The sequence below is a fragment of the Lissotriton vulgaris genome, chromosome 4_1 (genome assembly GCF_964263255.1).
Source record: "Lissotriton vulgaris chromosome 4_1, aLisVul1.2, whole genome shotgun sequence".
Lineage (NCBI taxonomy): Eukaryota > Metazoa > Chordata > Amphibia > Caudata > Salamandridae > Lissotriton > Lissotriton vulgaris.
This window is the reverse complement of record NC_141691.1, coordinates 744,804,207-744,819,759: the sequence shown is the minus strand read 5'-3', so window position 1 is coordinate 744,819,759 and position 15,553 is coordinate 744,804,207. Positions and strand designations below refer to the sequence as shown.

The window sequence follows — 15,553 nt, the reverse complement described above, 5'->3', positions numbered from 1 at the left end:
CAGCATATGTTGGCTACCGACCTAACAACAACTCAACAAGGCTCGTGGCCGACTGTTTAAACAGATGCGTGCATGAATGCGAAGTGGTGGAATCAGCTTGTAACTCACAAAGCACCATACAAGGCGGCCATATTATAACGTGAAGGTTTACTTTTATGACAAACGTCACTTGAGGGGAAAAGCACTTTAAAATGGTGTTTTCTTCCGGTTTCTACTGTCAAATGTAACTTTAATAACGCAAGATGACATCACATAAATGTAATTCAAATCGGAATATTACTACTCAACACAACAGTTCAGCATATCTAGAAAGAAAAACAACTGGGAGCATGTTGAAAAGAAAATGATAACGTCATTCCTTATAAATTGCTTTCTTGAGTTTTGATGGCTGTGTTATTGATGGCCTTCAATCGGCATTAGTATATTTTGTTTTAGGTTTGTTTTCAAAGGTGGTCGTTCTTGTTTCGGATTTGTGTGTTGGTGACACTGACCTGTGACGCATGCGCAGTCCGCGATCGAGGACATTCGGGGGTTGAAAATGGCTGCCGAGGAGCCTGAGCTGGTGGATCTCGAGTAAGCATTCTCTATGTGATCATGAATGTTCGTTGCCTGTGGTCCTTATCTAGGAAAGTAGGGGTGTCGGAGAGCGATTGGTAGTCATGCGTATAAGGCTTTGGAATAGAAGAACTGTGTATTCTGGGTGCGGATAAGGTGAAACTGGGGGTTGTTTGACAAATAGGAGACGTGGGCAGCTTTGCCTTTCCCTTCATTCATGTGAAGCCTCTAGTTACGTTGTTGACATTTTTGGGTACCTTCAATATATCCCACGTAAATGAAACCAGTTAAACCTTCCTCGTTTTGGTCTCTAGTGAATCTTTTCATTTTCGACGCCTTGGATACCACATTCCGAATTGTGACAAGGACGCATGGCAGATGACGCGATGCAGCGAACTAATGAAAACTTGGGAGGTTCTCGTTATTGTGCAGAACTGTTTTATGGGGCTAGTGATATTTAAGTTGGATGTGCGCTTTGAAAGCCAATAATAGAAATTTGCAGAGGATTATGACCAATGAAAGATCCACTTGTATACAAAGAGTAGACATTTTTGTCGGATAGTTTACAGAGTAACTCATTTTGTTAGTACGTACACAGTAACAGCGTAATTGTGTTAATGGCATCGAAGCTTTAAATTTCTCTACGGAGGATGTTTTAATTGTTTTATTATAAGTACACACATATCACAGGTCTCAAACTGTGCATGAGTTCAGCGCAACGTCTTCACATGTAAGTAACTTCTAGCGAGCCGACTAAGGCATCGGTTACTTTCTAACATTGTTCTTCCTTTAGTATTTTCCGTATACACAAATAAATAAGCGTACACTGACATACAGTTCCTAACCTACCCTTCCCTGCCCAGGTATGTCAGTGTAGTTCAGGGTACTGAGCAGTTCACATCTCAGGCCGGTAAGCGACTGCCAAGTGCACTCCAACGCTGCTATGGAAGGCCAGCAAAGGTACCTCAAATAGTGTGTCACCTTCAAACCAGCACAGATAAAACATATTACTGCATACAACTACAGGGCCGTTATTGGGGGGCGGGGTCAGGGGTTCATCATGGTGGGTACTTGGGCGCGTAAGTTTACCTCGAACACCAGAAGCTTGATACTGAATGCAATGTACATTAAACAAATGTCATTCTCTAATTGCAACACCAGAAATGTCATATACTGTATTACCTGTCCGTACAATAAAACATAAATTGTACAAACGGTGCAGTTTGGTAAAACTCGTATGGTTTGTTTGATTTGTGGTAAAGCAGGGACTGAGTAAAGAACGGATAGAGAGGACTCAAAACATACAAGAAGCAGGGCTGATCGAAAAACTTAACAGTAGTGACCGGGATGAATGACTTAGATGAAAGCTGGGCTGTAATTACTTAAGTCTGTGCAAGTTTGATGATAGAACATTTACTAGGAAGGACCCCAGGACACATTGATGTTTACAATATAACTGTCCAGGGCTCATTGCAGTACAAACACTGGTATTAATTTATACTATAAACTTGGGTCACTGTTAAAATATAATTCTTATCTGTGACATTGGTATGTGCCAGATGTGCTAAGCATAACGATTGTTTGAAACTCATGGTAATGTGATGATTATTGTATATCTTTTTCTTCTCCTTAAAATTCCTGCTACGTATATGATCACATGGTAACAGAAACATGTGTTTATTTTTTAGATCAAGTATAAGTATGACAAGTATATGCGATTTAGTGTTCTTGTTTGTAAAAATGGTGATCTCCATATAGGTGTATTGTTCATGTACTTCAAAGTTTTGATGTGGTCTTCATAATATGTGTATAATGGGCAACACAACTTGTGCTTTGATAGCAGCCTCTTTTACTGAGAATCTGGGGCATCGTGTTTTAATCTCTTTAAATATTTCTACGGTTCCAATACCACCCTGTTTGAATTTGCTATCAAAGTAATTTTGCAGATTGAGTTGGGACACTATATTAAAATTATCTGTTCCACATAAAATGGGGGCAAACCAATTTAAATAGGGCTATAGCGAGACAGGCATCCATTGTACCTGTTGCATCAATGTCCTCAAACGCAGCATTTGTTAGTCCAAATATAAGCAAATAGTATCTTAACTTTTATTCCTGTCCTAAATCTATTACAGACAATCCGTTACTTTATAGAAACCCCCTCCTTCTACTCATATAGCATCTCGTATATGTAACATAAAACAGTCTCTAACATGCTTGTTTTTGTCTCGCAGCAGAGCCCTAGAAGGTGAAGAGATCTTGTCCAAGTCTTAGAGTTGCTCAAACAATCAAACTCTTATTAAAAAGAATGCCTACAGACTTTTTAGTGGAATCTTCTTCACACAAAAAACACATTCTCCAAGATATCAAACTGATGTGATCTTTGTATTCGGGTGTACATCACTGTATTTTATATGGTATAATATTTCCTAAGGCCTTCATTAGTACCTCAATAAACTATCTTGCTTAATAGGTCTCCATATAATAGCTTCACTAGAAGAATGTACTTCAATAGCCAAACGTTCAATGATACTGACGCTAACCTCTATTGAATCAAAGCAGCCACAGAAATTCTTGCATTAAGAAACCTCTTACGAATACCAGCAGTCCATTAAAATTGTGGGCAAAACCCACACATGGCCATAGTTTTAAATTTGTAATATTCAAAGTCTTAATGCAGTGCGTTCAAAATAGAGCTTCTGGTTACGGAGAAAGCAATTTGATACTAGCAAAAATGCTAAAGTAAAAAAATAACATGTATTCTGTGAACGTCTTAAGATTTCTTGGAATGACTTTGGTTCTAGTTGCTCATGGGTGCCTGTAAAAACTCTTGCATTAATCATTTTAAGAAACCTCTTATGAGTGAGTGCCTGACAGCGGTTAGAATCTATTGTTTGTAGTAGATTTATTTTGAATAGCAATGAAAGGTTTGAAGCTAGTTGTATATTTTGACCTAATGGATATTGTACATGAGGCATTTGAACTAATCAGACTTTAAATAATGTAAGAGTGTATAGGGCAAGGTGCCACAGATTTTTCCTGCGTACATTGAGATCTTCCTGTGCCTTCTCAGCTTTAATTCATGACACTCAAAAGCTTTCAGTTCGATACACAGATCTACTGGTTTTGTCCATGCTTTCTTTAATATTTGCATTGCTTTAGTAAATATTACAGCTCACTCTGAATCCAAACTGACATACAGAACTTAATATGTGTTTTCATTATGTTATATAATGTTCTAAATAGTTTGTGCTTTTTGAACTGTGTGCATCTGCCTTGAAGCGTCACATAACATGACACCCAACAATTATCCAGTAAGTATATAAGAAAAAAAACCTATCCAAACTACCAGCATACATTTTATTTGTGTGGGAGAAGCCAACATATTTTGCTAATTTTTAAATTGCTTTCATTTGTTGATGCTAAGTTAGTTATTGTGTACAGAGAAGTTCTTTTGTTGGTTGCTTCAGCTTCTTCTGTTCTCTAATGTTGAATGATGTATACTTTGCCCAACCATTTATCACTTTGCAGTTCCATAATGCAATATATGACAAGTAAGTTATCTTTCAAATAACAGTGAATTCATCTCAAGTTTCTTGATTGATTTTGAGAAAGCACATTTTATGGTCTCAATAATGCATGTTTCACAGATGACGCTTATGCTTTAAGTTTATCTGTAAGTTCATCAGTGGTTTAAGAGCATAGCTTTGCAAAACACCAAGTTTGAAGCAAAAACCTCTTTGATATTGGCATCACCTTTTAGTGAATTATGGGTGTTTGTCGAAGTGCTCCAACACTTAACAGGATTAAGTCATTTATTGCATCCACCTCACGACAACTCCGTACACAGCCATCAAGTCGTAATCTTCTTTTCAGCTGCTTCATTAGGAATCTCTGACACACAGGTTTCCACCTGATGAAACCTCGCAGTTGAAGGGACAGCAGGCTAAAAACACATCTTCCCCCGCCCCCTTGATCATGAGAACTGTATTTGCATTATGTTAGACAAAAGGAAACCTAACGAGGAAAGGAAAAGGGGAGGAACAAGGAAAATATGGAAAATTATCAAGAGACCAAGGATACAAAAGTTCAGTTTAAATCCTCAAAAGCGATATGAGCAATGAATCATGATATGGACCATAGAATCACATGGATTAACTCAAGTCACAGGGTTTAGGATGATGATGAATAATGTAACTCCAGACAATTCTCTTCTATGATAATCACCAAGCACATACATACATTCAGAACTAGTAAGCATGGAACCGATTTGGTAAATAATCCCTGAAATGAACAGGTCGTCTTTGTGTACGCAAACTTCTCACTGGCCTACAGTCATTACCACATATCTTCTCAGGTCCCTCCCATGAAAACCCTGCAAGTTCCTCCTGTTTCTCACTTGAAAATCTTGCTGGGCGTGACATACTCCAAACTTCACCCCCTTCCAGTATTGCCACGTTTTTGTACCTCCTTTAATTTTTGGATCTGAGGAATTTGGACTCCCCTCTTTGGACACCAACTAGGCCTTTTAACGAACACCAAATCACCAACATTCCATACTCACTGACACACACACACACACACACACTGTTTTTCATCCAAGCATTTTTTATACCTTTCCTGATTGGCTATCACCTTATCAGTCACAACAGATTCTCCACCTCTCCTTGGACACAACCACAGTCGGTTCAGTTTCGATCCAGTCATTCTTCCCTTCAATGATTGAAAAAGACACAACCCTGTCAGACTATTAGGCACTTTCCTATGTGTCCATAGCTTTTATCATGACCGTGAGTGGTAGTCTCTTGTTCAGAACAGTCTGCACACTGGCCCTCATCAGTTGATTCATTTTCTCCCCCAGGACATTAGCTTGGGAGGCATAGAGAGCAGTGCGGAAATGAGTGATAGAAAAATAATTCAGAAAATCTCTCATTTCATGTGAGGTAAACTGAACTCCATTGCCAGTCACAATTATCTTGGGAACTCCTTCACTCTCAAACTCTAGTACATTTCTAGTGTTAGCTGAAAGCACTGAACAAGCCGTGACCTATTTGGAAGTCAAATTCACTAAAACAAGGACTAATATTTAATTGGGCAATAACAAATCGAAAGGTCCTATCAAACCTAGACCTAATTTATACCTAGGTTCACCCGGAACATTAGTAGAGATAGGGGAGTAGTTCTAACCACTTTCGTTTTATTGCTACCAGCACATTGCAGACAATCTTTCACAACACCCTCCACCTGCCTGTCAAGGCCTGGCCACCAATAGCTTTCTCTAGCTTTCGTAAGAGATCTGGCCAAGTGTCCCTCATGGATGGACCAGATTGATCTTTTCAAACAATGCTTCTGGAGGAGCCAATTTATCTCCTCTGTATAACTCACCTCTAACTATGCTCAATTCTTCTCTGAAACTCCAAAACCCCCTTGCGTTGTCTAGAAATGCATTTAGATTAGGTCAACCACCAATGACATACCCATACACCAGTTTACGAGCAGTATCCTTGTCAACCTCCAACCCTCACTCTCTTATTTAAGGCGGATTCCTTGACTCAGAGCACAAGAACTTCTGCCTCTGGAATCTTACCCCCTTCAAGAGGCAATCTGGAAAGAAAATCTGGGTGAACGTTCCTTTTGTCCGGTAAATACTCCACCTGGAAATTGAAATCCATAAGCTGAGCGGTGTTCAACATTTTTGCATGCAAATAACTGGACAAGAGGCCTATGATCACTCCTCACAACAAAAGGTAAACTCCACAGAAAAAAACTAAAATGATCCATTGCCCAAGCACAGGCAAGTGCCTCACTGAAACTGCAAAATATTGCTCCTCCGCACCCTCGAGTGATCATGAGGCAAAGGCCACAACCTTCACCTCGCCCTCAATTTCCTGGGAGAGAAATCTTAGTCCTTTCATACTGGCATCAGTTGTGAGTAGAATCTAAATGTCTGTGTATGCATATTTCCAATCCTACTCCTCACTTCTCTGAAAGCTTTTTAACATTCCAGAGACCACTCAAAATGTTCCCCTTTCTTCAAGCGTAACCCCAAGGGTTAAATGACACTAGCAAAATTGGACGCAAACTTTAAGTAATACTCCGCAAGTCCAAGGAATGATCTCAACTGATCCTGAAGTAGGTGCATCTGCGATCTTGCAAATTTCAATTTTGGAGTGATTTTGTCCCCGTAGATAGTGTGCCCTGAAAAGGAAACAGTACCCACCTTAAATTTACATTTCTCCCTCTTTAAGGTTAGCCCACTATCTTTTAATTTAATGAGAACCTCCCTTGGTGTGGCATCATGCTTAATGTTGTCTTCTCCATAAACTAGGATGCCGTCCTGAAAAAACATCACAGATGTGATGCCCTTCTGAACCTGTACAAAAGGGGGTGGTGATGGACGGAGCATCTGAATCAATCAAACACACACCCAGTCAAAAGATCTGGGTTTAATCCATCACCGTTCTTTAGCCCACTCTGCCACCCCAGTTCAGACATGGCTATATGCAAATCAGTCTGACCCTGTGCCTCATGGGAACAGTCGAGCCCGAACTGCCAAGCCATGTCTTCCCTGGACCGGAAACAAGCTTCCGAGGACCGGTTTCTGGCATTCCAGCCGTCTTCAGCCCGGCTTGATTGAATCCAGTGGCAAAGTGAGCAAGGGACTCACGTCTGAGCATACCCTGCCACACTTATGGCGGCCAAAAGCGGCCCTTCTGAACCTCTCATCACCTTTTGGAAACTGGTGTGAAGCAAACCCGTACCTCTTGACGTCATTCATGAGTGGGCGGTCCTGAATCGCAGTGCAGCACGGAGAGCCGTCGCCCATACTGCTGCCGGTTTTTCAGTTTTTGCCCCCGACAGCCACAGCACGCAGCTTCTTCTCCTGCACACTACTGCCACAACTGAAGCCATGTCTTGAGGTAGTGACGTGCCCTTGATTAGTCAGGGGTCTGCGGAGCTGCAGCATATCCAGGCAGAGGCAGCACATGGGAGTTCTGGGCCCAGAAGTGACCAGTGGCATCCGCAGGAGTAGGAGCAGGAGAAACCATGTACAGGCGTGCTCACAGGAGGCTTGTAGGCAGGTGGGGGTGAATAAGTCTGAGCCAGAGAGCTGCTAGGATGAAACCCTGCTGTACTCTGCAGCCCTGTCTTGCTCTGAGCCCTGCTGGCCTGGTTTCACTCCATCTACTTCCCACCCTCCCATTTACCTCTCCAGTGCAGTGTGGGGCTAAGGGGCCAGATCCAAAATAGCACTCCGCAGAATGGGAGGTGTTAGAGGATTAGGACTTCCCTAGTCCACCTCTAGTCTCCGCAATCAACTCTTCTAGCTGTCCGGCGACAACTGGTGATATTGGTGGTAAGATCTGGGCACAAGTTAGGCGGTAGTAGCTACTGTCCCTCAAGAGGGAATCCGGGCCCCCACGGAAGCGGCCCAGCTAGGACTGGGTGCTGCTAGTGGGTGGGGTGGTATGCTCCCACTCTGCTCCATCCACCAAATCTTCCTGAACACAGTTTGCAGTTGGTTTGGTCTGCCCCTACACGCTTCAACACTCCCCTAACAAGCACTGGCGTTGCCAATAGGTCTCGCAGTAGGAAAGTTGGAGCTATTGGTTTTGTAAATGACACATTTTATATTTATGTGTTGGTTATGAAAATTGCGAAAATAATAGTTTTGTCATTTACAATGCCAATACTTTAAACTTTTGCAAATGTGACACTCATAGTATTTGTAATGCAAATGTTTTGTATTTACGTGACTTAGATGTATTGATATTACAAATAACAATGGTTATGAAAATTTTAAAATAATTAATACTTAAATAAAAGTTATTGTAATTTATAATGGCAATAGCTTAAACTGTTGTAAATACCTTTTGTGAAGATTATGTTCAGTGTATTTTATTGTGAGGAAAATAAAAGAACAGAAGTGAAATATTAACGTCTTTTTGTGACATTTGTGTAACGTGAGAGAGTGTGAGTGTGTTTGAAAAGCTTGATTGATTGTGATATGATGTGTGATGCTGATAGGGTATTGAGTGTGTTAGTGTGTGTGATTTTTGAGAATGTTATTGAGGGTGTGTATGGGTCTTTGAGTGTAATTTTGTGTGAGGGTGAGTGTGTGTGAGGTGGTGTGAGGGGGAGGGTGTGTGTATTCCGATGGTGTGTGGTGTTGTGAGGATGAAGGCGTGAGACCTCAAATTACACAGTAATCACAAAAAATATATAACCCGATATACCTATTTAAGTATCAGTAACTAGCATCGCCGTCAAGGTGCTTAGATGTATGTAGAGGCTTTAACAGCCTTGATGATGTGTCATTTGCAGTGGAGACTGAGACGGGCACAAAAGCGGCCCATCGAAGGGCCTACACACCACAGGCTCATCAGCAGATTGCCCGCCTTGCTACTCCGAGGTTGATTAAGTTCAATAATAGGTTTCTGGGGCTTAGAGCGATGGTCGTCCTACTGCATCATAGATAATTAAAATTATCTTGGGACTGGCTGGGGCGGGAGGGAACCTATGCTGATAGCTGTCAGGCTGGGCGCCGGCGGTGCTGTCAGTAGTGCTATGTCACCGTCAGGCGCCAAGCGCTATATCGGCCGCTATCACCCACCAGATGACTGGGATCTGGTCCCGTCTCCCCCAGGAAACAGAATAGCGCCCGACAAACTGAACAAGCCGAGCAATCACGTATGTTTCTGTACATCTGTGTCCTCTTATTGCAATGTATCACTGCACAGAATAGAACGTGCCCAGGCAACATATCCATGTAACACTGTACTTCTGCATGGTATTTTTGGTGAGTGAAGACCGATCCGTGAGTGAGGTAGGGTGCAGTGAGTGTAGTGACTCTCTGGCAAACAGCAAAAGACCCCCCATATAATACAAATATTCACTGTCCTAGTAAAGGCCAATAAGCAATTACGAGCGCCAACATATCCCAGTAATGAATACAGACGTCGCACAAAGCTGTTTTGGAGAGTGACGGGGGGGAGGAGTCCTTTGTGGCAGAGGCAAGGAGTGTGGCAAATGGCCGGAGGGAAGCCGGATGGGGGCGGGAGAGCCTGGTGGGGGGGCGGGAATGTGAGCGAGGAGCTCACGGGGAGAGAGGCCGGAGGGAAGCCGGATGGGGGCGGGAGAGCCTGGTGGGGGGGCGGGAATGCGAGGGAGGAGAAGTGTGGCAGGCGGAATGCCTGTGTGCGAAAGCGCGATAAAGATTTGCACCCTGTAACAGAGGCATGCATCCATGCAGGGTCATCTTGGGCTTTCATCCTTCTAAGAACGATCAAACCTCGAGTGCCACTGAGGAGGACATTACAACAACTGAGAGCCAGTCCTGCCTGTGGTGTTTAGCCACACGCAGCTGATCCCAGAACTTCCAAGTTTCCCACGCCATGCGTGCATCCATTTCTAAGTAAGTACCTCGTGGAGTCTAGGCCTTTTCTTTGCATTCTGGGACGTGCAGTCTTGTTTATCACATTATAAAGTTAGGACCACAAGCACCGGAATGCAAAGAAACCACAAGACTCTGAGCAGCGAGTCACGCATGTTTCTGGAGTACTTGGCTGCTTTTCGTGTTGCCGATGTGCACCTTGAGTCTTCAGGGAGTGAGCACTGGGTCCACGTCACAGGGTAAGAGGCGGAGCAGGGAAGAAATGGAGCATATCCTGGCAAGAGAGATAAAACATGCGCTCTGATGGAGTCCTGAAATAAAAAGAAAAAAAAATAGTTTCCAGAAAGTAAGCAGTGGAAGGAAACAATTCATGTCATCCAATCAAAAGTCTAGTAAAGAGCCAATGCTTCTTTGAAGGGTCACATGCTAAAAGAAGGAAAGCCATTGGATAAGAAGCATACACATGAGACTGACAAGAAAGCAAAGCAAATGTAAGGAACAGACTGGCTCAAAGATTTGTACGTTTTGGAGGCTGAGTTATCTGGAGAGAGGCCGAAGGGAAGCCGGATGGGGGCGGGAGAGCCTGGTGGGGGGGCGGGAATGCGAGGCAGGAGAAGTGTGGCAGGCGGAATGCCTGTGTGCGAAAGCGCGATGCGCTTGGAGAGAGGCCGGATGGGGGCAGGAGAAACTGAAAGTAGGAGGGAGGGAGGGAGGCTGATGCACGTGCTTGTTTGGTCACGTGATTCACGTGAACTTAAAGAAAACCGCAGCAAAAAGCCCTTGGTTTGACGAGGATTTTGAGGACTTGAATTCTCGCTCCGCTCAATGCGCTTGCGCGCATTGATAGGTCGAGAGACCTAAAAACTGCAACACCTTTCCAGCGCGACAAATGACAAGCAAAGACAAACCTAACCTGCTGCAGGGTGTGGAGCACCAAGCAAGTGGTTTCTGCAGGGCCTCATCCACCATCACCCTCCTGTATAAAACTAGCTATTGCCAACTACAGCAAGGCGTGGAACGCCCAAAACACTAAAGAGTCATCCAGAAAAACAAGAAGTCATAAAACCACAGTCTGGACAACCTGGCATAAGACAAAACAGTTCCAAAAAGACAGCAGAGGTGCAAGTCGAAGGAGAGCCTGTGGGCGCTTGATTCAACAAAATTGACAAGTTAATACAGCTGCAGGAAAATGAGATCTGGGAAGGCTAGAAAACAAATAACACAAAAAACATAAAATCAAAAGTAAATTTCAAAAAGTGTTAACACCCTCCAGGAAAGTATAACACAGCCAATACAAACCTCTGGTACAATAATCTCACCCATACATTCAGTTGTTGGGTCAATAAACCAGAGTGGACCATCCACCTTCTTGAAGGATCCAACCACAGTCATTTATGCAACAACAGATAAAATCACGGGCCTACCCAAACCACTGATGCCTCAAAAGCTTGGCACTTCATAAGAAGAGGACTTAATCTTTAGTGCAGAGCCTAATAGCAACTGAAAGAGACCCGCACCACATCATAAATCAGTTTCATAGTAACCGCCACCCAGCAAGAGGAATTAAAAACAAATCACATCAATAGCAAAAGGACAGTTACTTATGCCCAAGTGCACTCCAGAAAAGCAGCTCATTCTACTCCAAGGCAGGAGATATTGAAGGCGGACATACAGGGGGATAACTCGAATATGGAAAAACCGAATGCCTCCTGGCTTGAGTCAATCTCCCATACAAATACCAGGTATTTAATGCTGGCATTAAGGTCATAACGGCGAACCCAGATGACACGTGAACCAGTATTCCAATAATAAACCAACCTGACAACAAACAATAATCAAAATATCAAGCTCGCTGGAGTAGATGAACAGCAATGACCCGAAACTAACACACAAAAACAAAGTAAATAACAAACACCAAAGTAACTGGCCCATGCACTCAGGAAGGATGGTACATTAGGCAATGCTTGGCTAGAATACATAAATTCAGTCATCTCAACCCAGACTTAACTGAGCAATCAAACCAGCAAAACTACAAAGATAACTCATTTTCAAACAAAAAGGCTGAGGAGACGTGCCACGAAGGCCAGAAAGGATCTACAGCACAATCAAAAGAAAGATCAGCAGGAGAACAGATTTTATCCAATCTTCAACTTTAAGCAGAAGAAACAAAATTCAATCACCCCTGCAACAAATCAAGAAGCCAAGGAAGATCCCAAAAATATTCATAAGGATACCTCGATGTTGGACGCAACACATTCTCTAACCGCAGAATCCATGGGTTAAATATTGCGTAAATAACCAAAAGAGAAGTGCTTGAGTAGAGGGCTTCCTACAAAGAATATGCAAAAGGAAACAATGAACCCCCACAGATTGCAGGATGCAGCCCTCTGTGAGCGATGTGAATACAATCTGGGATAACGAGAACAAAAGCCACATGATGAGAATGACTCCGTAATAACAGCAGAATGTCCCAGCAGGCATCCCTAAACCTTTTGTTGTGGAATATTGCAGCTGCAAAGCCCAAACTGAGTACAACTAGCCACTGGATTACTGGAAAAACTATGAACTAGTAGCCCTTCAAGAAACATGGCTGATCACCCCAGTCCAAATAGCAGGTTACATTCTCCACCATGTGAAAGCAACAAGATCCCAACTATATGGTAGACCAAAGGGTGGCCTTGCCATTTACATCTCCACTGCATTGAACATCGCATCTGCTCAAATGCCTACCACAACAGATATGCAGATGATACAAATGGATGCAGATGATACAAATGGACCAACAAAGTAGAAAGCACAATCAATCTTATCAATGTTGATGCACACCCAGAGCCGCAAAACAAAAAAAGCCCTTTTCAATAAATTGACAAGTGCAATGACAGAATCAAGGTTTGAACACTCAACATGGGAAATAAGTTTAACTGGCAATTTCAACTAAAATTGAATACACACATCAGAGGAGGATAATAATCTAACAGCAGCAAATGCAATATGGGCGGTACAACCTCAAAAACCTTCAATCCTGAAACATGATTTAAGTGGGCAGAAACTAGTTACAGACCTAGAATATTTTGGTATGAGAGTGTTAAATGGAAGAACTCAGCAGGATAGACCCCGACCTGCCCATATCCCGGCCTGTTTGCCCGGTCAGTAATAGACTACACAATTCTCACACTACCACTGCTTGCCCAATCGAATACACCACCAAAAGTGATTATTTGTGTCAACATCTTGAATTGATAACTTCCCTACCAAGACTCACAACCGTACCACCAGAGGCAGGGTTAATAACAGAGATTCATCTCAAATGCCTAAGATGGTTGAGTAACTTACTCCCTGAAATAGTTACCAGGGCAAAGAAATTGATAAGAGTACGCTACAGGAGAGAGCTTGAAAGACCAATCTACTAAAGGATGCTCTCATAGTAAACCAGTCTGGAGGATCAAGATACAGCCAGTACAAACGACTGAGCAAAAAATTCAGGGCCTAAGAAAAGATTTAAGAGGCGTAAATAGATCTGTCAGGGGCACAGTTGTATCTAAAGCTACGTGGGAAAACATTAAAAACCTCGAAGCAGTACAAAAAGCAAATCCGGGAAGATAAAAGAACCCAATCAGATAACATCTGGTCCAATCTTCTATTTAATGCAAAACCATCAAATGCGAGAGCCTTCGGGAGCTAGGAAACGACCTTACAAGATCTCCAAAGGTAATCAGTGCTGCTTGCGTCACAGAACCAGCCTGGACACTTTACTAAACTTTCACCTTCATTAAAGTGGCCAACAAAAGTGATGATGCTTTGGGACATCCAATCATTCTTTAGCCATGGATCATAGTATAACAACCCTGTCAATCATCCCCCCCTAAAAACAATGTGCTCATATAAAATATTTAGAATCGGCTAGTTCAACAGAGCAGGCCAAATCTGCACACACAACGATTAAGATATTTAAAGAATCTTAAGAGCAATGGAGCAATCCCGAAATCAATACACAGGAGAGAAAATATCCAAAGTAATAAGATCGGACCTACTGGACGGGGCAGCAGGTCCGAGTGGCATACCGCAAGCGATCTACAAATGGGACCCTTACTTTTGGGCGGTACTGTTGTCCCGTTTGTTCCAGAGGTGGGCAACACAAATATGCTTCTAGATTCAGCAAATTACAGAATGATCGCCATAATAGACTCGGAAGCAAAATACTATGCTTCATTGATCCTCAACGATCTTGTAGACTCGTCAGAATGCAATAGGTCTCGCAGCATTAAAGTTTGAGTTATTGGCATTGTGTATGACAATGCCAATAGTTATAACTTTCGCAAATGTGACACCTATTGGATTTGTACTGCAATATGTGTTGAGAGTGAGTGAGTCAGTGAGTGAGAATGAGTGGGCGAGTCAGTCAGTGAGTGAGGGAGTCAGTTAGTGAGTGAGAGAGAGTGGGTGAGTCGGTCAGTGAGAGTCTGGACAGTGAGTGAGTTAGTGAGTGGGAGAGTCAGTCAGTGAGAGTCTGGTATTGACAGTGAGTGAGAGAGTGGGAGAGTCTGTCAGTGATAGTGAGAGAATCAGTGTGAGTGAGAGTCAGTGTGAGTGAGAGTCAGTGTGAGTGAGTGAGTGTGAGTGAGTGTCAGTGAGACAGTGAGAGTGTTAGTGAGAGTGTGAGAGAGGGAGAGTCTGTGAGAGTGTGATAGTTAGTGCGAGTAATGTGCTGGGTGCAGGAAGGCTGACACATCCCACTCCTTTCCTCAGTAGGCCCCCAGAAAACACTTAAACAGAAAAGCAACAGGGTCACAGGAAAGGGCAGGAAACACACACACCAAGGGTGTCCACGAGAGCCATGAAAGCTCTGCGAAGGCAGAGCCCTACGTAGAAATGCAGCAGCACAGAGTACTTTTAACACTCCTCACCTCTCCTTCTTTCACATCAACCCTTCCACTGGTTTACTGTTTTCTTTATTTTTTAAACATCCCAAAGCACCAACAAACTTGACCCTTGCCCCGTTCTGCTCTAGGAGTGCCGACTGCCCTTTGTGTCTGGAGTTCGGAGGGAGCCATCTGTGCCCCAGAGGACGGTCTCGTGAAGGAACAGTGACTGGGGACTTCCACACAAACATTGACCATGGGGAGCAGCAAATTAAGACGGGCAGAAAGGCAACATCTTATATATCTTAAATACAGAAATAAATGTTTAAAGAGACGCATTATTGTGATCATATCTATGAGAGAAAAATATGGAACACAGTCGAAGTGCAAGCCTAAAATTAGCAGTCTGTCCTTCGTTGCAATCGAACCCTTTTTGCTGCGACTGGGAAATGCACTTGTTTATTATGGGCACAAACCGGCACACAGGTTTTTGCTCAGTGAGTATTAAGCCACAGAATTAACATTTTACAACAGGGCAGAGGATGAGCTGAGACTTTTTTTCAATTGGAAGAGTGTTTATCATTAGTCTGAAGAGCAATAACCCCAACCCCCACTGCCAGGCATAGTGGGTGGGTCCCCTCCCCCTATTTAGTTGCCTTGTGAGTTCTTAGGAAAATATGCCGATGTTCAGAAACATCAAAACGTTGCAAGAAAAAAGCACACGTTTTTGAAGGAGCAGTAGTAG

The 15,553-nt window shown here is 43.0% G+C and overlaps 1 protein-coding gene across 4 annotated transcripts in view; it reads left to right on the top strand.

Moving 5' to 3' along the window:
* The first annotated feature begins 504 nt into the window (after nucleotides 1–504).
* Nucleotides 505–15,553, top strand: part of PRP4K (pre-mRNA processing factor kinase PRP4K) — a 390,098-nt gene continuing 375,049 nt past the window's right edge. For all 4 annotated transcript variants that reach the window (XR_015309884.1, XR_015309883.1, XR_015309882.1 and 1 more), the window contains exon 1: nucleotides 505–573. Coding sequence is in view for 1 of the 4 variants with exons in the window: in XM_086965045.1 (XP_086821171.1) it covers nucleotides 539–573 (35 nt within the window). In the remaining 3 variants the exon portion in view is untranslated. The remainder of the gene's footprint in view (nucleotides 574–15,553) is intronic.